Source organism: Amphiura filiformis, chromosome 6, assembly GCF_039555335.1.
Source record: "Amphiura filiformis chromosome 6, Afil_fr2py, whole genome shotgun sequence".
NCBI lineage: Eukaryota > Metazoa > Echinodermata > Ophiuroidea > Amphilepidida > Amphiuridae > Amphiura > Amphiura filiformis.
The window spans coordinates 20237419-20264161 of NC_092633.1; the positions used below are offsets into that span (position 1 = coordinate 20237419).

The window sequence follows — 26743 nt, forward strand, 5'->3', positions numbered from 1 at the left end:
TAATTTACCTTTCTCAAAAAATATTAAATTTTGGTGATGAATTAAAGGAGGATTTCGTGATCCTAGCATCCTCTTTTTATGACATTTTTCAGTAGATATCCACGAAAAAAGCTTATTTCCAAAATTTCAGTTGATTCCGATTTTTGCGTTTGAGTTATGCATGATTATGTGTATTACACTGCTCCATAGCATAGACAATGTGTTGTAATTTCGTTCTGGTGCACCAGAACGAAATTCAAATTTGGCGATATTTTTGCTAAACTAATTAATCTGCAAGAAATATTTGGTACATAAATATTATGTAGCCAGAGGTATCCAGTGGTGTAAAAATCTCAACTTTTTTTGGGTTTAGTGGGGGGATGAGGCTGTGCCTGTGGATCACGAAATGCCCTTTAATTGAAAGGACAAAGCAATAATTAGTTATGTTTTAAAAATGTATTTTGTGGCATTTAGAATATTTTAATTGTCGTCTGCAATCGTTATCGCCGTGATAAGTATAAATGTTAAATGCAAAAAGCGACGGGCGATGCATCGCAAAATTCGGCGATTGCCCATCGCTTTCCAAAAGAGTTTTATCGCAATTGCTCGGCGATCGAGTACAAATTCAGCTTAAGTAAGGGACTGCCATTCTTCTCTGAAATCGAGTGTAGCGTAACTGCCTTGGAGGTTTTGCATCAGTGTCACTGTGAGTGGTGCAAAATTTTGCACCAAAACAAGGAAATTTGTAAGCTTATTGAATTACGGCATACCCTGCACTTATTACAACGAACACACACACCAACGTCAGCGCAATAAATAAAAAAAAATCAAATTGACCAACTCTACTGAATATAATTTATCAAAATAATTTTACCTTGAAGATTCTCAAGTTAAAAATTCAGATTGTAGACTGCTTCGAGCTGCTTTGACCACATCATCGCAAAATAACAAAACACTTCCGGGTCTTGAATTTTCCTAAAAACAAAACAAATGAAAATATAACACAAATATTAGGTGAAATGGTGACAGATATTACGGAATTCTATTGTATAAATGTGTAATTGCAATATTTAGTGTATAAGTGTCAAATAAGTGCAAAAAAGCATAAATGTGTTAGGATTTTCATGACATAAACGTTGAGTGGATTTTAAAACTAGAACCGCAGCTTCCGTGATTTCATCACGATTTGTTGTCAATTTCAGACATGGAGAGTGAGTATTGAGCATGTGTTTTCATTAATATTTTAGCTTAGATGTATAAAAAAAAGTTTAAAATAGTTTAGTTTTAAGGATTTGCAATTCTTAGCTTTAGACGTTGAGTGATTTTAAAACTACAGCCGCAATTTCCGTGATTTCTTCACGTTTCTTCGAAATTTAAATAAAATAATAATAATTTACTCAATTTACTGCGCTATAATTTTTTGCAGAATTCCTTTTACAAATTAAGTGTACTGCTAGCCTTCCAGCGCGTAGTATTTTCCAGAACTTCCTATGCCCACGCTTGACGTCACGTGTGTATTTGCGATGGTTATCGCAACGCGACTAGGAGGCTGTGCAATAATTATTATGAGCTGAGCCTGAGCCCCCCCCCCCCCGGTAAAATTTCCAAATTGCCTGCCAAAAATTGCTTGTCCCTTGGCCTGCTAAAAAATCCCCCCCCCCCCTTTTTGTAAAAGACGTTATTCGCTATCGAAGTGACATATTAATCTGGCAGATTAATGGCAATGGATGAACACAATTTTTGAATAAATCGCCCTGCACTACAAGCAGATTGCACTAATCAGTGATCAGTGTATGTCACCAAACATAGATAGATTGAATACAATACCGCTCTTGATCTTGTGCGAGTGATTTAGCATTTCTTTGATGGTTCAATTCAAAAAATGCAATTGCGGCTGCAAAAACTGTGTTCACGCTTAAATCCTCGTGTGCTTATATACCTCAAATGGCGTAGCCGTAGATATGTTACAACTGCGAGGGCCACAAGCCGTAAAATTTGCATATTTAAGCGTTTCTGTACTGTTTTCCTAAGCTAAGCATTTTATTTAAAAGGTACCCCGATGCCATGAATGTGTGTCAAAAATTGCTTGCCCCCCCCCTCTCGGCTTGCCAAAAATTGCTTGCAGCTATGTAGAAACTAATCATGGTCATTCATGAAATTCATGGATCATCGATTTTACTATGGGTAGTACGAGTTGAAGACATTAATTTCTGCAATTTTAATTCAAAATTTATGAATAAAATGTGAATTCATGTTTTTGAAAAGATCATATCAAATTGGTAGCTTTACCCACACGCTTTATTGCTCCTACACTTTTAAGAAACCCACCCTTTATACCGCAAAATTTTAACCCCCACCCTTTTTACCGATTTTCGGAATTCCAAACCCCCAAGCTGCAGAAAGCATGCCAAACAAACAATGCAAAAAATGTCAAGGTCATTATGAAGTCATCCAGGATTCTGTCCATTAAAACTTTCAGTTACCAAAGTTCCCTGTCGTGGTGATCTTTGACTTCATACCACCCTCCAAAATCGATCATGCAACATGTCCCTTCAAAATTGATTGTACAACATGCAGACCTGTGTTGATTTTGATTTATTATTTTGCAGGTAAGAAGAGAAGTCAGCCATCATGGTCCCCACCCCAGGGGAGCACCGTCCCCACCTTACATCTGTACAACAGTCTCACAAGACAGAAGGAACCATTTGTTCCCCAAGATGGGAAGCAAGTCAAGTGGTATGGGTGTGGACCTACAGTATATGATGCATCGCATATGGGTCATGCAAGGTACAATATCAAAAATTGTTTGTATTTATTTACAGAAGTGAATCATAATCAAGGAGTATGTACACAACCTTATTATTTTACTCCAGCCAGTAATGATGCTGGTAATTCTAAAAATGTAGGCCTGGGCTAAAGAAATTCATGAATCATGATATTAAACTTGTACCTTTTTAGTTGTTCTTTTTTAAATGTACATGCTATGATAAAAGGGGGAGGTTGTTTTTAAATGTGCATGCTGTGATTTTGATTACATAATTACTTCAAGTAGATTACATTTAATAATTCAAATCTCATGATTATTTTGTCAAGATCGTACATCTCGTTCGACATCTTACGGCGAGTGCTGACTCACTATTTCAACTATGACGTGACCTATGTAATGAACATCACCGATATTGATGATAAGATCATCAAGCGTGGACGTACCAATTACCTTATAGAGGAGTATATCAAGAAGACCAGCTGCCCTAAGCAAGTCCTCAAGGATGCCAAGGAAGCTATGGAGGTAGGTATGAGAGATATGAAAACAGTTTCAGCTGAAAAGGTTCTTTTTCTTATTTGGTGAGTCATTGGAACCTTGTTTGCAGCAAAATATTTGTGTCTATGTATCTGTTGTGGTGTGTGTGTGCATGTGCTGTCTGTTTGGGTGTCTGTCTGAGAATCTGTGAATTCATTCAACTACTGGTTCAAACTTTTAGTGTTGACTTTCGTAATTGTGTGTCGCTTCATATTGCAAAGATGGATGCGGGCCATACTTGGCAACTTTTGTATTGGTACTAACACACTTTTTAGTATGTTTGTTTTTCATTCTAAAGATAAAGTAATCGCTAATTTGATAATAATGCAGCTGATCCTTATCAAAATTGTAGTTCCTGTAGCAGTTGAATCCACAAAAGAAGTAATTGTATATGCCATGTCTCAAAAAACCCTAGAAGCTATGCAGAATTGCAGATGTGAGATTGATACATTTTAGTTTTAACTTTTCATCTGTTCTTTTTGTTCGCTACAAACCGATGTGTAGCTGCTAATGGTATATTTTAAAATATTTGTCTCAAATGTAACTTATAGACCTTTATTTCACATTGACTTTAAAATTTTATTTATTCACAGCCTTTTGAATGCAAGATGGCTAAAGAAGAAAACCCAGACAAGAAAGAAATGTACAAAAATATTATTTGCAAGTCGAAGGCTGCTATAGAAACATTGGATGGTGTCTTGAATGGGGAGAAGGTGCCTATTGAACAACTGGAGAAACCCAAGCAGGTAACCAATAAGCCAAATACAATCTGTCAGTTGAAAGCAAGTAGGTTGCAAACTTTGTGTACATGTATATGTGTCTCGTTTCAAGTTGAGAGTATCTCCATGTTGGACTTCATACTAGTGGCAAATTCAAATTGTGTCTCCTAACCTAATCCCGCAGGGTGTATACGCACATGTAGCAGGGTGATTTGTCCGTACACTGGTGTCGCAACTTAAATGCTTAAATCCAACATGGTGTTACTCTCAACTTGAGACGAGACACAGTATAGTAATAACAAAACAATTTCAACCTTCTTGGGGGTGGGGAGTGGTGACTGGTGAGCTGATTCAGCAACCAAGCAAGGTAGTGGAATTTGCACTTAAATATCAAATCATTTGTGACGTAACTCTCTAACTGTTGTGCAATTACAACTTTTGACAAATTTCTTTAAAATTTTACACACATATGATCTGATATACTCTTGGCACTAAAAGTTAGTCTTTTGAACATCAATTTATAAACATTCTTTAATTGCTCAAAAGCTAAGCTTTATAATGCTAAAAATACAATTTACAATTGTTTTCTTTTTTCTTTTTCATATCAAATTGTCAATTCAGAATTTCATACAGAAGTAAATCATGCCACACATGGTCATAAGATAAAATAGTACTTAAGCAGTTGTTATCAGTCAGTCTTGATAAAAATTTAGGGTGGATATTATGAAAACCAAAGCTGTCAGTATTATCTTCATCCATTTATCCAATGTTTTCAACCAATCTTTCTCACATTTTCCCACAAGGGTGTGCTAGTTGCTGCAAGAGATCCTCTATGTGATTGGCTGGATGCTCAGCATGGTCATGAAGTGTCAGATAAATCCATCTTCTCCACTTTGACTCAACACTGGGAAAATGAGTACCACAAAGATATGGATTCAATCAATGTGAGTAGTTTAACTGGACCACTTGCATACAAAATTTGAGATTCTGATATGTGACCCAATAAAGCAAAGTAAGACAAAAGTTAATGTCGGCACTCAGAGAAAGAATTTCATGAAACATTTTTGTCTCGCCTGATAAGGCAGAAGACTATATGATCACTTTTCCGTATGTATGTGTGTGTGGGGTGCGTTTACGTAGGCAGGCAAACGAGGACACACACAAGGATACACACATGTCAAATGAGGACACCCGGTGACCGTGGAGGTCCTCGGTGTTTTAAATATATCCAAGACATCGCAAATAACGTAAAAATGCATTTAAAACGGGTCCACCTATGGGTGGTATAGGACGGTCCACGGTTGGATAGTACGTTGTCTGGTGTGTGTGAGTGAGGTCCACGGTATGGCGATTAAGAACGGATGTGTGAGTCCTCGGTTAGTATGTTTTAAATCAAGTGAAAAATTAGGTCCTCGTTTTCCTGCCTACGCGAGTGAGTGTGTGTGTGCGTGTGTGACAAATTTGATTAAAGTTTTGGTTTTCGCCTATTTTCTCGGAGACTAGGAGTCGCACGTTTCTCAAACTTGGTGGGTGGGTGCATCTTGACCCGAGACAAAACCGGTTTGTATTGGTTAGTGGGTCAAGGTCACTGAGGACCTCTAGAGGTCATCTGAGGTCAAATTAGTAAAAATTGTCGTATGGGCATGAAACTTGGTAGGTACAGTCAACATTTCAAGCCAAATTTTTTGAAGGTCATTTCAAGGTCACCAGGGGTCATCTGAGGTCAAATTAGTAAAACTGTCGGATGGGCATGAAACTTGGTGGGTACAGTCAACATTTAAAGCCAAATTTTGGAAGGTCATTTCGGGGTCACCAGGGTCATCTGAGGTCAAATTAGTGCAAATTATCGGATGTGCATGAAACTTGGTGGGTACAGTCAACATTTAAAGCCAAATTTTTGGAAGGTCATTTCGAGGTCACCAGGGGTCATCTGAGGTCAAATTAGTAAAACTGTCGATGGACATGAAACTTGGTGGGTACAGTCAACATTTAAAGCCAAATTTTTGGAAGATCATTTCGAGGCCACCAGGGGTCAGCTGAGGTCAAATTAGTAAAAACTGTCGTGTGGGTATGAAACTTAGTGGATACAGTCAACATTTAGAGCCAACGTTTTGGAAGGTCATTTCAGGGTCACCAGGGGTCAAATTAGTAAAAACTGTTGCATGGGCATGAAACTTGGTGGGCACAGTCACCATCAGCCAGATAATTGTGCCTAGCCGATAACCGCCAAATTCATTTACCTCGACCAAAAGTAATCACAAAAGCAGGCGGTTGCGAAAGCAGGTGAGACTCGTGGTTCGAGAACCGCCTTGTTAATAGAAAGCAAGAACTGGATTGTGCAACTTTCTCCTCTTTCTGTTTGGTCTGGTCACTTAAAAGGGCATTTCGTGATCAACAGCCTCATCCCCCCCCCCACTTTTCTCAAAAAAGTTGAGATTTTTATACCACTTAAACCTCTGGCTACATAATGTTTATGTACCAAAAATTCCTTGCAGATTAATTCGTTTAGCAAAAATATTGTCATATTTGAATTTTGTTCTGGTATACCAGAACGAAATTACAACAGTGGCATATGGAGCAGTGTAATACACATAATCATGCACAACTCTAAAACGCAAAATAGGAATCAACTGAAATTTTGGGAACAAGCTTTTTTCGTGGATACCTACTGACAAATGTCATAAAAAGAGGATGCTAGGATCACGAAATCCTCCTTTAAGTTGCAGGGTAAAGAAAATAGCCAAAATATTAGATGTATGTAATTCTTTTTTAATAATAAAACATGATTTTAAGGAGAAATAATGTTTAAAGTTTGTACAAAATGTTTGGCAGGTTAGCTAATAGGGTATTTGCTTTTTGGCCAATTTTCTCATGGAAAAATGTTGAAAGATTACTGAAATTTGAAACCAATTGAACCCTTCATGCATGTCACTTTTCTACTATTCTAGGTTCTACCTGCTGATGTTTTAACAAGAGTTAGTGAATATGTACCAGAGATTGTAACATACGTACAACAAATCATTGACAATGGTTTTGCGTAAGTATAATACATTTGTATGATAATACATTTTTAACCATTTAATGCCACGATTAAGATGAACATGAATGGAGTTGAGAGTACATAGTACTATGATCATGATCTGCACTACATTATCTGACATAGCCAAGGCTGCAAAAAGTGGGCAATACATGAAACACCTTCTCTTTTGAAACCTGCATAAGAATAGGAAATTTTCTTAGGGAGAGATTTGTATGCAGGCTACCCATTAATAGGTATAAATATGCACAGGCTCATTGTGCGGAAGACTAGTGAATTACTCACAGCAGCATTAAACAGGGAGGTCTGACCCAATTGCTACTGAAAAAGAGATGGACACTCTGCATCTGGCTTACCTTTACCTACCAGTGTCATGTATCAGGGATCTATTTCTTGCTTTTTCTTGCAGTGTTTCTTACTTTTAAATTTTGATTTCTGGTAGATATGAATCTAATGGCTCGGTATATTTCTCAACTACAAAGTTTGATAGCGATCCAGACCATCACTATGCCAAGCTAGTACCAGAGGCGTTTGGTAACCAGGCTGCCTTACAAGAAGGAGAAGGTGACCTCAGTATATGTTCACTAGGTGAAAAGCGGTCACAAAATGATTTTGCCTTATGGAAAGCCTCCAAACCAGGGGAACCAGAATGGGATTCACCATGGGGAAAGGTAAGGACTTACAACTGGGCATTTTTTGAGGATTTATGTATGAAAAGTATTGTCGTTGGGCACGAAAAACCTTCTATGTGTCATTGGCCCCTGAACATGTTTAAAGCAAAACCTCTTATGTAACCTGTTGGCAGTTTTGTTTTAAACACGTTCAGGGGCCAAAAGCACATGAGGGTTTTCCTGCCCAACGACGGTATGCAGCACCTGAAGAATGAAGATGGTGCAGACAGACATTAAAAGCAAATACTTTCAGAACAGGCAGGGAAGGAAACAAGTGCACCAATAATTGGTTATCAATGATGAATCTAAATACTGTACCATATGGATGATAGACTAAATGTCTGCACTAGTTATCAGATAAATTCAGGACTTTTTGCCACTATAGCACAAAATCACAGAAATGGAGTGCTGATTGAATCCTGTCATGAAATGTCAGCACCTTGTTAACCAAGCTACATAGCATAGCATAACCATGCGATAAGCAGGACTTGTGCATCTGCAAGTGTTTCTAGTAGATAGTGTAACTAAAATCTGTGATTACCCCATTTCTCTGCCTTTCTGTATTTCATTTTGTCTATATATCTGTGTCTCTTTCACTGTCTTGTTCTCTGTTTCTGTCTTTGTCTGTCTTCATCTTGCTTTTTGGTTAATATTATTGTGATTATTAGCCTTGATTTTTTTGATTGAATGATTAAATTAGGATTATAATTGTAATTGTTGATATGTTTGTATATTTGTCACAGGGTCGACCAGGTTGGCATATAGAATGTTCAGTAATGGCTAGTAGTTTACTTGGGTCTTCCATGGACATACACACAGGTGGATATGATCTCAGGTTTCCACATCATGATAACGAATTGGCTCAAGCTGAGGTATGGATTTTTGTGTTGCCTGAACAAGTGTTCATGGGGACACATACCAGAATAAATTCTGTATGTTTGATTGTATGCAGGCCAGGGATTTTATGTTTGTGTGTGTGAGGGTGAATGTTTGTAGGGGTGTACAATGTACATACTTGTATATTACAAACACTCCACATACATCTACAATGTGAGGTTATTCAAAAAATTAGAGGACAATGATACTGTCCTGACATTGTTTAAAGAAAAAAGTTTGTAAATTATGCAAAAGTATACTAATTACAGATTAAGCTAAATATTCATAGCATGAATATTAATTGTTTAACCCTGATAGTCCAAAATTGTGACCCAAAACAACATTTAACAGTTTATTCTTGATTGCAAGTTACCTATTTTTTAACCCTGATCACTGTCCAAAATAGTGAACCAAAATGACATTAGTGAAATGTGTAACCTATTTGAGGGTAAAATTAAAAAAAAAATCCAAAATAGGAAACCCAAATTGTTTGACACTTGTTAAATAATTATTGTTTTAGTTATGTGTGGTCAATAATAGTTTTAACTATATATTATGTAATTTATAGTATTTCTATGACTACGCTGCCGGTTATAACAGTACCTGTGCAGTTGGTCCCTGTGTGAGTGGTTGAGCTTTCGTCAGATGTGTCTCTAGCTTCATCAGGACCAGATGAAGTCAGACAGCGTATTTGTAAAAATATTATAACTTATTACGAATGCCCATCGAGAAAGCCCATCCATCTACTTATATATTATGTGTTGCTTCTTTTCAGGCGCATTATGCCAATGATAACTGGGTGCGCTACTTCCTCCATGCGGGCCACCTGACCATTGCAGGCTGTAAGATGTCTAAATCACTCAAGAATTTCATCACAATAAAGGATGCCCTCGAGAAATACAGCTCCAGACAGATACGCTTTGTGTTTCTGTTACATTCATGGAAAGATACCTTGGATTATTCCACAGATACCATGGAAATTGCTAAGGCATTTGAAAAGATGATCAATGTAAGTGCTTGGTATATTTTCATAATTATGCCCTTAAAAGGTGAGAGTGAATACACTGTGTGGATGAGGTCACAAGGTATTGTCCACGGAGTGGACTTTAGACTTGCATCATAGTTGCATGCTCAGCTAGACTGAAAAGCTCCAGAACTTGTCAACACAGTACATCCACTCCACTCCTCTCCTAAAAGGTCATAATTGACTTGTTGTATGGATGATAAGATGATTAAAGCCCAAAGTTTTCCACATTGCAGATTTTCCGCGAAAAAAGCAGAATTACATTGAAAAGCAAAAAACACAGTTTAGACATACAAAAGCCCACAAAAAACGAAAATGATAAACAATCTATCAATAAAATTATAACAATATCAAAATCAGTTTTAAAATGTAACATAATAAACTATGTTTTACCATACAATGTGGACTAAAAAAAAGCTTTTTGCGAAAACAGTGAAAAATGATCAAATTTACAACGCAGAATGTGACATTTTTAAGGCAGAAAATTCTGGACTTTAATGATGACAATGACAATGCTGACAAATTGTGGCAATGAAAATGATGATGGAAAAAAAGATGATGATTATGGAAAAAAAGATGATGATGATGATGACAATGATGATGATGAGAATGTGGGGATACAGATGTTTGATGAACACTGAGATGATGATAATTTGCACAGTAAATTACGATGATAACTGGTTACCTGAAATGTGAAAAAAAGAGCATATTTGTCAAATATGTTATAGAAGTTTTGTTTCAACACAACAATGTATCCATTTTTTTCACAGGAATTTTTCCTTAATATTAAAGACATTCTACGCAATACACCTTCCAGCGGAGTAGCGGCATTTGAGAAATGGACAAGTCTAGAAATCAATCTCAATGAGCAGTGAGTATGATAAATCAATATTGATGCACCAAGAATTCACTGTAATTTGTGTGGTGCAGCTTCATGAACTCTGTACCAAAAATCTTGAGTGTGCTAATTCTGTCCCCACTGATTCTGATATTTTTGCACTCACACACAGCATATTATATATCAGTTCCTACAATTTCTTTTAATTACAATTCTATTGGGCCCTTTATTTGCATGTATCATTTGTATCACTCAGCATCTTGCATCCTGTTAGGTTGAAGCATTTAGGTTGTTTTCTCTTAATTTAATAGAAATTTTTGGGTAACATTTGTTTTGTTCTTGCTTTGAACCACTTCATTTTCATTCAACTTAAAGCCACAATGTATGATTTTAAAAACTGGTCAATTGATTTCAAACCTGATTTTTTGGCATATAAATGTTTACACATGCCCCAACTTATACCTAATTGGTTCGGCCAACAGTACATATTTGAATTAAAGTCATATATTATGACTTTAAATCCCCCCATAGAAAACCACAGATATTTGGCAAAGAATAACCCAGAGAAATAACCAAATTAATATTTGATGGAATCATATATTGAGTTTTTCAGCTGAACAGACAATTTGATAGTTTTCTGTTCATTAGGTCTAATGGAGATACCATACATTTGTACTTTAATGATTTTATTTACATAAATGTATATAATATTGATGCAAAATGTACCTGTTTTCATATTTTTTCCTTCAAGGTATCTTGCATGTAAAACCAAAGTTCATGAAGCTTTGTGTGATTCTATAGACACCAAGACTGCCTTAGATGCTATGAGGACTGTAGTAGGACAGTGCAATATATACATACAGGAAAGAAAAACAGCCAAGCAAACTCCTAACCGTATGCTACTACAGAATATAGGAGTCTATCTCACCAAGATACTTAGGGTAAGACACTAATTGTGATGTTATTATTAGACTTTACAATGTAAGACAGAATCTATAATTCCAGGCGAATGGTGTAACTCATTTACACAATCTATGGGTTAGTCTCCATGCTTATCTGGCTGTTTATAGTGAATAATAATGCATATTTTAATCACCAAATAGTAAAATATGTGAGGAATTAAATTTGAATTTTTAATTCACATGATTATTTCATGAGGAATGTACGTTAGTCATTGCCACTCAACATTACAAAGAAGATCATTGATTTCTCTGTTGAGATCAGCAATAAAACTATAGGATAAACCGGGAATGTTTAGACGCTTCCTCCAAAATAATGAATTCAACATGTGAGCGTATATTCACACACACACACAACAAATTTTACATGATCGCATGTAATAAATGTGCATGCTTCTGTCAAAACTGCGTTCGAGTATACGCTACTGTAAAATTGTGGATTCATCACAGATTAACAATGGTTTGCTCCTGTATAAAGATATAGAAAGAGTTGTTGAAAAGGGATTGAATAATAATCACCCAGGAGCTACTCATGTCATAATCAAAAGAATGATCACCAGGAAGCAGCCAGGATTCCCAGCTTGTTATTTACTGTCATTTTAGTAAGAGCCCATCAATTATTTAGAAGCATATGTGCAGTTTTAGCAGATAAAATGTAGGCCTATAGCTTCAAACCAATTAAATATTTTAATGTTTATTTTCAGATATTTGGTGCAATTGAAGGAGATGAGCCATTGGGATTCCCTATTGCTGGATCCACACAAAATGGTAATGTAAGTACATCGTTTTCATTGCTAATTTCCTAAGCTAATTTAATAACATGGTTTAGAATGGATTTTATAAGGTAAATCACTAAAAATATGTAAAGTGTTGTTGAACTTGTCCAAATAGTTGGGTGATTTAGAGCAATTCCGTGACCGTGGAGAGCGAAGGTTCGTTTCTCAGTGGATTTGTCTTCTATAAAAGTTAATTAAAAAATTTAGCGGGGGTGCCCCTCGCGAAAGGGTGGGCGGAATCCGTGAGAGCCCGAAATCCAAAATGGCCGCCGTCGGCCATTAAAAAAATTATTTTTTCAATGGTTTGGCCTACAATGCTGTTCAGTATATGTTTTCAGAGGTTTTTTGGGTCGAGGAATTCATATCTGATGTTGATTTTATGATATGACCAACTTTTGACCTTCAAATCCAAGATGGCCGCCGATTTACAGCTCAGAAAGGTTAAATTGTCACATTTGTCATATAGCCTTCATAATAGGGTCTAATTAAAGTTCTCATCATGCTGAGTTAAGTGATTGATTCTAACAACTACCAGTAATAATGATTTGACCTATTTTTGACCTTCAAATTCAAGATGGCCGCCGATTTTTCAGCTCAGAAAGGTCAAATTTTCACATTTGTCGAGAACCTTCATAATAGGCTCAATTCAAGCTCTGAACATGCCGAGTTGAGTGATGGACACTAAAAACTACAAGTAATAATGATTTGACCTGTTTTTGACCTTGAAATCCAAGATGGCCGCCAAATTTCAGCTGAGAAAGGTAAAAATGTCAAATTTGTCATATAGCCTTCATAATATACTCTAATTAGAGCTCTCATGAGCAGGGAAGTGCCACTGAGTAGTCGAAGAGTCTTCATAATAGCCTAATGAATACCCTGGCACACACATACACCCCGCACACCTACATATAATAATAATAATATGCACATATTTATTAAGCGCTTACAAAATTAATCTCGAAGCGCTGTACAACAATAAGCAAATATAAATATATAGGCAAAAATATATAGATTAAAAACCTTCACAAGAAACATAATAAAAGCATGCAACAAAATATAATAAAGGGCACAACAAGTGGGTGGCTATGGCAAAACGCATACGATGAAAAACCAAGAGCCAAACCATCCACCCGTCATGCGCCCAAGAAAACAAAATATTGCAAGGCAGTGCCGCACGGCAAGTGGATGGTTATGACAAAACGCACGAGAAAACAAAAGAAAGCCATCTATCCATCCACTCGCCGGCGCCACCCAAAACAAAACATGCAGGTCAAGGGAACGGCAGGCCAACGGTCCCTCCAACGAGACCGGCAAACACCAAACCAGGAGAGAACAACACCATCAGCCAACCGCTGCCCTTAAACATAGCAAAAACAAGAATGTTTAACTATCAATTAACAACAAAAGCAGCATAAATATGATAAACTAGTCAGTAGCATAAGCACATGTGAATAAATGCGTCTTTAATTGAGATTTGAATTGTCCGATGTTGCTTTGCGCTCCTGATATGAAGTGGAAGACAGTTCCAGAGTTTTTTTTTTTTTTCTTCAAATATCCTATTGCCGTACGTTTTTGTGCGGGACGGCTTTTCCTCAAGCAGATATTGAGTAGCAGATCTGTGGCGATGTTTTGGTTCATACCGGTTGATGAGTTCTGAGATGTAAATGGGAGTTGCATCAGAGAGTGACTTAAATGTCAGAAGCAAGATTTTATATTCAATTCTCTGGCGCACGGTAGCCAATGAAGTTCGCGCATTATCGGTGTTATGTGATCATGTTTACGGATGCGAGCAACAACTCTTGCAGCGGCGTTTTGCATACGTTGTAACTTTGAAAGTTCTTTGTCCGGAAGACCGTACAAGATAGCATTACAGCTGTCCAGTCTGGAAGTTACATACGCATACACAAGCTTTTCTGCACTATCCTGATCAAGGTAGCGACGCAACTTTCCGATCTTTCTAATCGCAAAAGAGGCGGTTCTGCAAATGTTGTTGACGTGGTTGGACATGGTAAGTGTGTCATCCAAGATCACACCAAGGTCTCGAACGCAGGCGGAAGGCGAAACGGAAGAGCCACCAACATTGATGTCATTCAGATGTAATTTATTTGTGAACTGGGAAGTCACATGCAATACTTCAGACTTATTGTCGTTGAGCATCAGTTTGTTTTCTGCCATCCAGCTCTTAATATCACAAATACACGCTTCTAATCTTGCCAAGACATTGCCACGGTCTTGAGGCTTCATCATGATATAAAGTTGCGTGTCATCGGCATAGGTGATGCTAGACAGATTGTGAGCATCTATAATGTCTTGCAACGGGCCCGTATATAACACAAACTGGTCCTGCGACAGATCCCTGGGGCATTCCCCAGTAGCTCCCAGTCAAGAGTAGTCGGATCTGATGCTGCATCCCCGATGATAACAGACTGTTTCCGGTTATGGAGATAGGACGCGAACCACTGCAATGCTGATCCACAAATACCATAACGCTCTTTCAGCCGCCTCAGTAAGATGGAATAGTCAATCGTATCAAAGGCGGCTGAAAGGTCTAACAGTACAAGTACCGCTTCTTGATGTTCGTCTACCGCCTTCAACAGATCATTATTGACACGTACTAATGCTGTTTCTGTGCTATGGAAATTCCGATAAGCAGACTGGTTCTTTGAGTACAGGGAGTTGTTATTCAGGTAGGTTTGCAATTGGCTGATGGCAACGCGTTCAATTACTTTTCCTAGAAACGGTAGGTTGGAGACAGGGCGGAAGGTTTTAGTTTCTCTGCATCCAGACTAGCTTTCTTAAGTAATGGACAAACAAGCGCCTGTTTCAAGCAATCAGGGAACACGCCGGATTGTAAGGGACGCGTTCACAATTGAGGTGATAGATGGAATCAGATCTTCAAGGCACTGTTTAGTTAGTGAAGCAGGTAGAGGGTCCAACTGACAAGTCTTTATAGCTGAGCGTTTGATGATCTTTTCGACTTCTTCTGATGACAAGACATCAAATTGCGAGAAGCGGCTCTTACACTCACGCTTGACAGCTGATAAAGCGATTGGCCAAGTCCTTTTTTGACTCGTGAGAAGGAAGCACTTTGGGTGGTTTATACACAGAAAGTTTGTCAACCAGGCGGAAAAGTTGGCGCGAATCACACTTAGCTACCTGAGAACGATGATATTCAGTTTTGGCATCATCAAGTGCCTTCTTATAGTTGTTACACTCCTCGCGAAGTTGCTCTTTATCTACGGTAAGTTGATATTTTTGCCATCTGCGCTCAAGGCGCCGCTTGTTGCCTTTTGAGTCACGGCGTTTAATCCGTATACCACGGGCTTTGGGCCTGAGCGAAATTTCACGAGCTGTTTCAGGTGCGTGCTCATCCAAGATTGTACGCAAAGTTTTGTAGTAGTGTTCGGCCATGGAATCAACTGACTTATCGTCAGCCAATCCACCAGACAGTGAGTGTTGGAGATCATCACGGAAACTCTCCGGATCGATGGTTTTGATTCCCCTAGACTTCACCACACGCTTTGTCGCTTTAGGACGCTGTATTTCAATGTCACATACAATTGCCGCGTGAATAGTTGGAAGACCATGCAGCAAAGACAAATTGGTTACACAACTTTGTTGTTCTCGCGTGATCAGGAGGTCCAGTATGTGGCCGTCTCTAAGGCCATCTGACGTGCTGTTTTAAGGCAGCAGATCGGAGAAGATCCATCAGTTTCTTGGTGTTGTAATTTTCTGCGATATCAACATGTATGTTGAAGTCTCCACGAGACACAAGATCTTTGATTTCAAGGTCAAAAACAGGTCAAATCATTATTACTTGTAGTTTTTAGTGTCCATCACTCAACTCGGCATGTTGAGAGCTTGAATTAGAGCCTATTATGAAGGTTCTACGACAAATGTGAAAATTTGACCTTTCTGAGCTGAAAAATCGGCGGCCATCTTGAATTTGAAGGTCAAAAATAGGTCAAATCATTATTACTGGTAGTTGTTAGAATCAATCACTTCACTCAGCATGATGAGAACTTTAATTAGAGCCTATTATGAAGGCTATACGACAAATTTGACAATTTAACCTTTCTGAGCTGTAAATCGGCGGCCATCTTGGATTTGAAGGTCAAAAGTTGGTCATATCATAAAATCAACATCAGATATGAATTCCTCGACCTAAAAAACCTCAGAAAACATATACTGAACAGCATTGTAGGCCAAACCATTGAAAAATAATTTTTTTTAATGGCCGACGGCGCCATTTTGGATTTCGGGCTCTCACGGATTCCGCCCACACTTTCGCGAGGGGCACCCCCGCTAAATTTTTAAATTAACCTTCATAGAAGACAAATCCACTGAGAAACGAACCTTCGCTCTCCACGGTCACGGAATTGCTCTAAATCACCCAACTAAAACTTACACACACATACCCCTGTTTGTAAATACTGCAAACGACGACCTCATTCTGCCTATGATTTAATCCTATCTAACCAAGGACACACACACTTGATTTCAAATGACACACTGTGGACCTACCCCACACACACCAACAACTTCTTATCCAACCTTGACCTGTTGTCCTGAACCCCCCGAAGGGGGACCACTTTAAATGCATTTTTACATTATTTGCATTGACCTGGTTATAGCCAGCAACTCTGGATGTTCGTGGTTGTAGGCGTGTCTACGATTTCACTGTGTGTATCCTGAAATTAATGTAGATCCATGTTCGCAGGTAATTATATGTGCACCCCCCACACACCCTACTGGTGTTCGCCTCCAGCCTTGGACAAAGTTTAGTACTGTTCAAACGTGGACGTCTGAATACGCATTCTATTAACATACCAAGGATGTTTGCCGATATTTTTTGTGTGTATGTGTATAAGATGAAATTTTACCTAGAAACTGCGGACAGTATATCTAATGTACGACAGAGGATGCAACTTGCAAATGCATTATGCAATGGTCGGCAAACATTGTGGATATGACCAGCTGCCTTGTTTGCTTTGTGTTAGCCATTAGAAAGACAAGTGGGATGATATAAAAGTGATCAGAAATTCACTTTGAATCCCTTGGTTTGTGTCTGTAGTTTGTCAGTATAAAATTGTATGCATTGTAAGTAACCAATTTCCCTTATTTCTTTAGCTTGAAGAGACTGTAATGCCGTACCTCAACGTACTTGCTACATTTAGAGACCAAACAAGACAAACAGCTAGGACTCTGAAAGGTAATGTGTTATGTACCTAGATTTATTAGGCGACAACTTGTAAGATTAATTATAGGTTAATAAATGTGTATTACATGTTGGGAGTGAAATTGTACAAAATAATGCAAGGGTACTTAGATGTAGATGCATCTAATACACTAGCCCTGTAGGGGGATCAAAAGGTGAGGCTTCTATTCTAGTATTCTTTCACTTGCCATCAAATGAAATGCCATTATCTACAACTAAGTCATCCATTGCCATATGAAATCTTGAAGTCATGAGACACTTGAATCCTCTATCTGCCTCTTGATTCATCTGCTGTGTGATATTAGTCAAGTGAAGTACAAGTAATACTAATCAAAATGTATGGGACCAATATATCTACATCCCCTCCGAAGGATTGAGCAGTCTCATGATTCAATTACCCAATTCTAAATATACCATGGAAAGAGCAGAAGTCAGACTTTTTATATTGGAAATTAGCAACTTAGGGAACAAACTGAAGATAATTGAAACTTAAAAATGTAGCTAAATTCTTTACAAAGCTGATTCCAAACAATCCATCTGAAATGACATCGGAAGCTGGTCAAAAGATCATCAATGTTTTTAAAATATGAGAAATGTGAGTGACATTTTAACCCCCTCTCAAATGATTAGAGAAACTACAGGTAAATTAAGTATTTCTTGGCCAAGCTGGAACATGCCCGTTGCGTCCATATAGTGTACTAAGCGTGTGCTTTCTTCTGTACCATGCTATCTGCGCATGTGTTAAAGTTTGGCCAAGAAATACTTAATTTACCTGTAGTTAAAGTTCAAACAGCTTCATTAATTTTCCAGTTGTTTCCTTACATTGTGTTGGCCTGTGCTGAAGAAGGATGCATTTGACACAAAGCAGCTATAGCTCTTTCACATACCATGTTCTCACAGCCTCACAATAATTTGTATCAGGCATGTACAATGCTAATGCAATTCCATGTCATTTTTCTTGTTGTGTACAGCCACAGAGATTTTGAACCTTTGTGACAATCTACGAGATGAAGTATTACCAGATCTTGGAGTAAGACTAGAAGACAGGGAAGGGGAGGCAGCAAGGGTCAAACTTGAAGATAAAGAAACACTGCTAAAAGAAAGAGAACTAGTAAGAAAGGTAGGTGACATGTGTTTTGCAGGAATTTTCCCAGATGTCACAGATAAATTATTATAAATATTTGTACCAGCATGTGGATCCATCAAGCCCGATCCCAATTTATTGACTAGCATTGACTATTGTGCGATGTGTGCGGCCCTTCCCCCTTTCTTGAGCTTGCATCATTTATTTTCATGAAGTGAAAACCAAAAAAATGCAAAATAGACCTGTAATTTTGCAAAAACCTTATTAAATGTGTACATGTCCAAAATTAGTTTACAAAGCTCACAGTTTGGCCAGCAGGTCCTATTCATGGATGTCAAAGTGTTTATCTTTAAAGTCATTTATATAGAAATTGATGTTTGGACATGTACCTGACAATGCTGTTATATACTTTAAATATGATTTCTTTGAATCATAATTTCTTGAGCTTGCATCATTTATTTCACATGAATATACACATGGACTCTTTTGCCTTAGGGTAAATTTCACATTGAAATAGAGAGCTCCCTCCTCAGAAAATTTCAACTTGAGCTTGTGTCTAAAATTCTAGTTATGTCAAGGGAGCCCATATGCGCCATTAGGCTTACTCATTGAAGTGTGAAGCACATAGGCTGCTTCATTTGTTGTATGTTAAAAATAAGTAGTAGAGTTGTATAGGATTCTGTTTACTACTCACCATCTTTCAACTTAAAAAAAAATCATCTGATTAGGCCAAAAAAAACCACCCTATGTCTCAAACCCACATGCGTTTTTCTTAGTGCGTCCATGTCAGCTGAAAAGGCAAACTCCTCAGTAAATTTCACATTGAAATAGAGAGCTCCCTCCTCAGAAAATTTCAACTTGAGCTTGTGTCTAAAATTCTAGTTATGTCAAGGGAGCCCATATGCGCCATTAGGCTTACTCATTGAAGTGTGAAGCACATAGGCTGCTTCATTTGTTGTATGTTAAAAATAAGTAGTAGAGTTGTATAGGATTCTGTTTACTACTCACCATCTTTCAACTTAAAAAAAAATCATCTGATTAGGCCAAAAAAAACACCCCTATGTCTCAAACCCACATGCGTTTTTCTTAGTGCGTCCATGTCAGCTGAAAAGGCAAACTCATTTTTTTCTTTTTTTTTAGTTTTTTGCTGTAAAATCATGAAATTCTGAGACATATTTGGAAGAAAATCTACCTATTCGATACACGCATTGTTTGGGTATAAAACAATTGATATTTGTACTTCAAATGTGTAAATCAACCACAATTTTATGCAGTTTACTTTTGAACACTCGAAAATGACATCTGAATTCAAAATTAAGTTTTAAAAAATCTAAAAAAATGCAATCTGCATTCGTTTATGAAATTTCCATGGGCTTAGGGACATAAGTTTTTTTTGTTTAGCCTTATAATTGTAAACATATTAAGTTAAACATAATTTTTTTAAATTTTACTTATACTTTTAGCAAGCTGAGGAAAAACAACGGAAGAAAGATGAAGCCAAGCGTAAAGAAGCAGAGAAACAAGCAGCAAAGGAGGCTCAGAAACGTATCCCTCCATCAGAGATGTTTAGGAAAGAAACAGACAAGTACTCCAAATTTGATGATAAGGTAATATACCACTTTTAGTGCATGTCAAGTTAGCTCAATCAATAAGGCGTTCGACTATGGTGCGAGAGGTTGCGGGTTCGAACCCTGGTGGTGGTAAAGTACGCTGTCGTGGAAAATTGAGTTAACTTGAAATTCCCCTAGACAAGGAACTTACTGCTAATTGTCTCTGATCCTGGTTGCGTTGGTTATTTGTGGAATGCTGGGGTGTGTGCTCTTGAAGCAGCAAAGTCCCTGTGTTGTTTAATGGTTTATGGAATGATGTGGGGCTGTAGTGATCAGCAACAACCTGTAAAGTGTGCTGAGGCTTGTGGATCAACGTCTAAGCGTTGTGCCTGTGCGTAGCGCACTATAAATCACTGCACTTTTTTTTTATCCTTTTCACTTCAATCCGCCAGCCAGCTTGTTTATTTTTATTTGGTGTCACTTATCTAGGTTTAAATTTATATCTATTCAACTGCATACCTGCTGAAACCATATCAAGATTATATTGTATTTTTCATTGTAATAAAAATGTGTTTTTGTAAATATATTGCTAACATTGTTATCCGAAATATTTTTTTACCCTTCAGGGCATGCCTACCCATGATGCATCAGGAAAGGAACTGAGCGGCAAACAGGTGAAAAAACTAACCAAATTGTATCAAAATCAAGAGAAACTCCACAATGAATACTTGAAAAGCAGCAGAAATCATGGTGCAAATGGGGACGGGGCATGTGCTGCCAATTCATAACATGCCATTGATGGTTTATTTTTATATTTTATGTTGTTTCATTTTTTGATGCGTTACAATCGAAAGGTACATTATGTCGGTCGCAACATCATATCCAGTATAGCTCAGTACAAATACCTGAATACCAGTCAATCGGGCTCATGGATCAGCACATGGTTCTATTGTTGCAATGGTTATTTGTGATGGGGTAAGCTTATAAATTACCGAAACAAATGCTGAGCTTTTCAAACCGGCTTCCCAAAAAGATGTAGGTGAGGCCAAAATCGATTTAAATGTGTAGTATTTCCAAGAATAAGGACTGAGAGTCCTGGTGTGCTTGATCTAGTTATGATGGTTTTGCCCTATGATGTGTATGTTTTGGCTGACATAGGCACAAAACTTAGCCATCTTATGTTCAGATTCAGTCATAGTACATCTTTCATAGTTTTCTAATTTAAGTTTATTCTGGTCACATATCATACTATATTTTTGCTTCTCCATGTAGATTTAATTTTCTATTATAGGCCTGCAAAGTTTAAGCATTTTAAGCTTTTCTTCAATGTGCTAGCTGAAGGCTTCAGGATGTATACATTAAGTATTATTCCATTTTATTTAAAAAAACAGCTCAATGATAATCCTGAATTTTACCGCTATGTGGAATATCTAAGTGAAGTGTTCTCTTTTGGGGGATTTCTCATGTTAGGTTCCTATATTTATTATTATGATGATGCTAATTTAGATATGCTATATGAGACGGGTATAATTATTGCATTATCAACAATATATGATTTTAATATTTAGAATATTTACTCGTAAAGCTCTATGTGATCTTCAACTTAAAAATTACAACTGATTAGCTTGGCCCCTTCTTCTACTACCAAGCATTTGTTATATAGTAAAAATTTCATTTGAATGAACGTAATCTGACCATGTGTGTATGTCGCATATTTCAAAATACAACACAAACGCAGGACAATGGATACAATAATGAAAATACTAACCAATCATTTGTGAGGTGGCATGATTGAATTCATTTCCATGTTATGTACACATGGGCGTTCATTACACAGGGTACGCGTTCATTCAAATGAAATTTCTACTATAAGTATGGAGAGGAACATGTACCTATATACCTGCTTTTTAAGAATGGTTATGACGTGTAACTAATTTCAGCATAATACATCCTCACTATTGGAACAAGTTCTTAACTTGGCATACACAAAACAAGTCCTCACTTTGTTGGGGTATGTCGCTTTACATAATAGATATATATGTAATAATCAAATGTAGCGAATCTTGGTATTTAAACTTTCATTCGATACAGCACTGTTTCGTATAGGTGTTGGCACACCTACACTCCTCAGTCGAATGAGAGCACAAGCAAAATATACCGAAATGTGATGGTTTCAGCCGAGTTTACTTTTGTTATATGTAATAATCATAAAATAAAAATGGGAGAATTTTTGCAAGCTGTAGTTTGATACTGTGCTTGTGAATAAGGGATACACATTTTCCAGATTTGTGTAGATCAAATAGGGGTAGTGTCTGACCGATCAGGTCCCTATCTGAATCGGCCGATTGGCCGAACAATTCCCTCTTTGATCTGCCGATTCGATCACCGATCACCGATTACCAATTCCCCAATTGTAAACAATGGCTGCCATCGCCATGAGTAAATTTCACCTGTATGTTGAAAGGGTACTTGTACGCAAAGTATTACCATAATTATGTATGCTCTGAGCACAAAACTACACTCCCGTGCTCATTTACAATACTTAATTTTACCATGATTATTCTAAGTTCAATTTACCTTTTCCCCCTGATATCCGAGTCCGTCGAATCATTCGATCGCCCCATTTTAATATTGTGTTTACGTTCATCAGTATTGAGTTTTGCACACGGCCCGTAGCTGACACGCACGTGTGTAACCCGGAAGTGTTGAGTTTTGCACACGGCCCGTAGCTCTCTCCAATCTGAAACGCACGTGTGTAACCCGGAAGTAAGAACTACAATTGTACATACCGGTATGCATGCGGGGAATTACCTGATTATCTCAGCTGCGTGCCTGAATCATGGTATGATTTTATATATGTTTATCGCCTACAAAGCTTGTTCTTTTGCTAAATTTCGCTTGATTTAAAGAAAGAAATATACCAATAAATGAATACTTGTTAAGCTTCAACAATTACTTTCATGATATTGGGTGATCGGTGCATTACATCGGCGGATGAAGGAAAAATCGGCCGATGCAGATCACTACCGATAAGCTAATAATCGGCCCGATTAGGAAGCTCCCGATCTGATCGGTCAGTCTCTAAATAGGGGTGCAATTTTATTGCAGCTTTGGGGAATCAATTCTGAATTTTCATCACAGAATTTTACGATAAACAATTGATTCTCATCTACTTACCCACATGTTGTTTACTGAAATGTTTGCATGAATCAATATCGATTCTCACAAACCAATTTGTGGAGAATCAATGTGAGAATATGCTAGTCCAGTTGAAATCCATATACCCCCTATGGACGACATGACCTTAATCTCCCAAACAAGGTGTGTGAATTTCAAATGGCTTTATCTGAATGGGTGACTCTGTTTGGAATCTACACCCCCTCTGTGGGAGATTAAGGTCTTGTCTTCCATATGGGGTGTATGGATTTCAGCTGGAATAGCCAAATTGATTCACTGATTCTCGTAGAAATTGCATTCTCGACAAAGTATTCACTGTGCACGAAGTTAAGATTTAACAGATTTACATCATGCGAAAAAAATGTGAACGCTTTTCATGTTCAATTAATATTCATGCTCTTTAAAGCTTGTATGACATTAAAGAAATTTGCAAACAGATTTATTTAGTGAGCAAGTCTATCTTAAAACTTGTAATTAGCCAAAAATAAGTAAAAATAGTTATAGCTTGAAAAATTAATACAATGTGTCCCAATAAAAATTATCAGGTGCTATAATTTTGTTATAACTCAAGAAGTACACACTGAAATCATGAAATTTATAAAGGAACTGCACCATTTGTTTCCTACTTAGTGGTACAAATTGTGTTCGATTTGGTTCAATGGTTATGAATAAATTAATGATAGTGTAAGCATTTCACAATGCACTTCATTCAAAGTTTGACCACAAGCTTCTTCATACATGCACTTGTTCTGCGTAGACTGTTTGATGTCGTTTCCCTATAACTATTCTTTTCTTGATATAATTATGTTGTCTTATTCCCAAATTTCCAACTTAATTGGTAAACATATTCAATTATAATTAATGCATCCTACAGATTGCTTCATTAGCAATTAATTTATCCTGGTGTCAAGTACTTTCTCAGTGTTCAGCCTACCAACACCTCCAATTTAAAATGATGATGAGTATTGTATAATAGGAGAGATGATATATCTGGTTGCACAAAACAAATAGACACAATTCAAAAAATTAAGAATGAGCATGTATGAAGTGACTGACTTGTACACCAATTGGAATGAGATGCAGTGTGATATGCATTTACATAATCAACTGTTTCTATTCTATTTTTAATTAGAAAAATTTAGGGGTCAGTTGTATTCTCATTTGAAATCCAATTTCAGTACCTAGGTGAATGGTACTTTTTAGTGCTATGCAATGAAACATTTGTATCCTTTTTTAAATTTGTTTTCCTATAATTTTTTTCAACTAGTTCTTTTTTATTTTTGAACATTGATTTCTCTACATTGCTAGGACTGGGTGTAGTTGTTAAGGGGACATATAAAATGTATGAAATATGAATCATTTGCAGCTTTAATTTATATGCATGTGCCATTGGATTACTTTGTTTTATTAACAAATTTATTGTAGATTTACATATTTGATAAAATATGACAACAGTAGTATTACATAATAGGTTATTTTCTGGGTTGTATATTGGCATTTCAGCATGAACATTTCATGTATATTAAAACAATTTCTTTAGTCAAATCTTGCCACTTTTTTGACTACTTCTAGTAAGTAGAACAAAGCTCTTTCAAACCTTTAATCGTGTAAAGTATGATTCTTAAAAATGCCAAAAAAACCACTTTTGAGGTGTGAATGACTGGTGTCAAACATTTGACATTATTTGATCCACTCTCAACAAAGGTAGACATTTGGAATTTGAATTACAGAAAAAAACAAAGGGTATTTGGAAGGTTATATATGTTTAAAAGAGTTGTATAATTTATGACCATTGATATTACAATGATAGTAATATAATGACCATTGATATTACAATGATAGTAATTTATGGCCATTGGTATTACAATGATAGTTGTAATACAGATTTGAGTGGATCAGTTTGTGTCACATAATAATAGTAATGGAGTGTTTCATGAGCATCAGTTTTAACATCAAGTTAGAGAAAAAAATGTGAAAATATTCAACTATGTGCTGTGAAACAGTATTTGATGGTAAGACCAATTTTATGACCAGCATGCCAATGGTTTATTTTAAAATAGTTAACACTAATTAATGGCAGTTACTTAAATTATTTGTATTTGCATTTCGTCTTCAACATTTTGTAATGGGCTATTTTGAAATCAACATGCCCCCTACAGAAGACATGCCCTTAATCTTCCATACAGGATCTCCCATTTCAAATGGGATTACCTGAATGGGTAATTCCATTTGATATCTACACCCCTGTGTGGGAAATTAAGGCCATGTCTTCCATAGGGGGTGTATGGATTTCAACTGGAATAGCCCAATGTTTCCATTGTTGGGGCCTGTATTATAGTTATTTAAATTATTTGAGTGTAAAATTGCAGGTTTGTGGAGAATGGAAAACTCAAATGTTTTAGCAAGGTAAAAATACACAAAAACATGAGACCATATACTGGCCCACAGGCAGTGGAGGTATTTTATACTCCCATTAAATTCACTTGGCTTATTAAAATAAGCCAGGTGAATTTAATGGGAGTGAATTTGGCAAAGTTTACCAAGGGTTTGAATTCAGTACATAAAAATGATACTTCTTATAGGTGGTAGGGTTGACAAACAGGCAAAAATTAGGTTTGCAAACTACCACACTGACTTACATAATATGTATTCATCAGAAAGGAAATAAAGCAAACTAAATCCAAGCATGAACCTAGTTAGTGTATGATGTCCTCATTTGTATAAGCTGACTTTATAACAGCAAACAACATGATTGTTGATATTGAATATGCTGGTGAAGTTACGTAATAATCTGATTAACTACCATAGCAATAGGTGAAAACAATTTTTGAATATACCGCGCTGCACTGATACGTTCATGTGGTACCAGTATTGTATTCAATCTATGATTGCAGACATACCCAGGTGATGAGTGTAACCTACTTGTAGTGCAGCGCGATATATTCAAAATTGTTTTCACCTATTGCAATGGTAGTTAAACCGATTTATTACGTATGAGTTTGGTAGACTGCTGAATCTGGATGTCTGTTGAATTCATGTTACATACACATTGTCTTGAATTAGCACTTGTAGAGGAATACGGCAGCTTATCAAGTAATGGCAACTTGTGATAGGTGCGTGAAAAAGGGCAGCATACAGGGTTAATTAATGGTGCAGTGCTGCCTGGTTTGCTTATTCAAGAGATGTGTAACACGAGTTTTGGACAAATCAAGATTTTGCACTCTGTCTGAACTTGTATTAGGCAAAAAAAATTGTTTGGTTGCCCTTTCAAGACAAAAATTTGGAGGGTCGGTAGGTCAATCCTTTTTTTTTCATGGGCTCTTCCTCTATTATCCCTCCAAAATGTTAGTATTGACAAATGCTTGATCATTTTACGGTAAAAATATTGTGCATTTTTGGACTGCATTTAAATGGAAACATTCCTTATTTTTAATCAAATATGCATGTAATAAATAAAATAAGTGAATGACAAATATAAAATGTCCTTGATACTGTCCAAATGTAAGGTTTTTTTCTGAAAAAGTGATTGAAAAA

General features: G+C 36.9%; 1 protein-coding gene across 1 annotated transcript; it reads left to right on the plus strand.

Annotated features, from left to right (window-relative positions):
- Positions 1-1125: 1125 nt before the first annotated feature.
- Positions 1126-25900, plus strand: LOC140155130 (cysteine--tRNA ligase, cytoplasmic-like). The gene is made up of 16 exons (XM_072177843.1): positions 1126-1190; positions 2589-2766; positions 3073-3268; positions 3874-4026; positions 4803-4943; positions 6948-7036; positions 7479-7707; positions 8451-8579; positions 9359-9592; positions 10378-10478; positions 11197-11386; positions 12109-12177; positions 17311-17392; positions 18370-18518; positions 19946-20089; positions 20659-25900. Exons 1-16 carry the CDS (start codon positions 1184-1186, stop codon positions 20818-20820), a joined length of 2253 nt encoding a protein of 750 aa, XP_072033944.1. The 5' UTR covers positions 1126-1183; the 3' UTR covers positions 20821-25900.
- Positions 25901-26743: the final 843 nt, after the last annotated feature.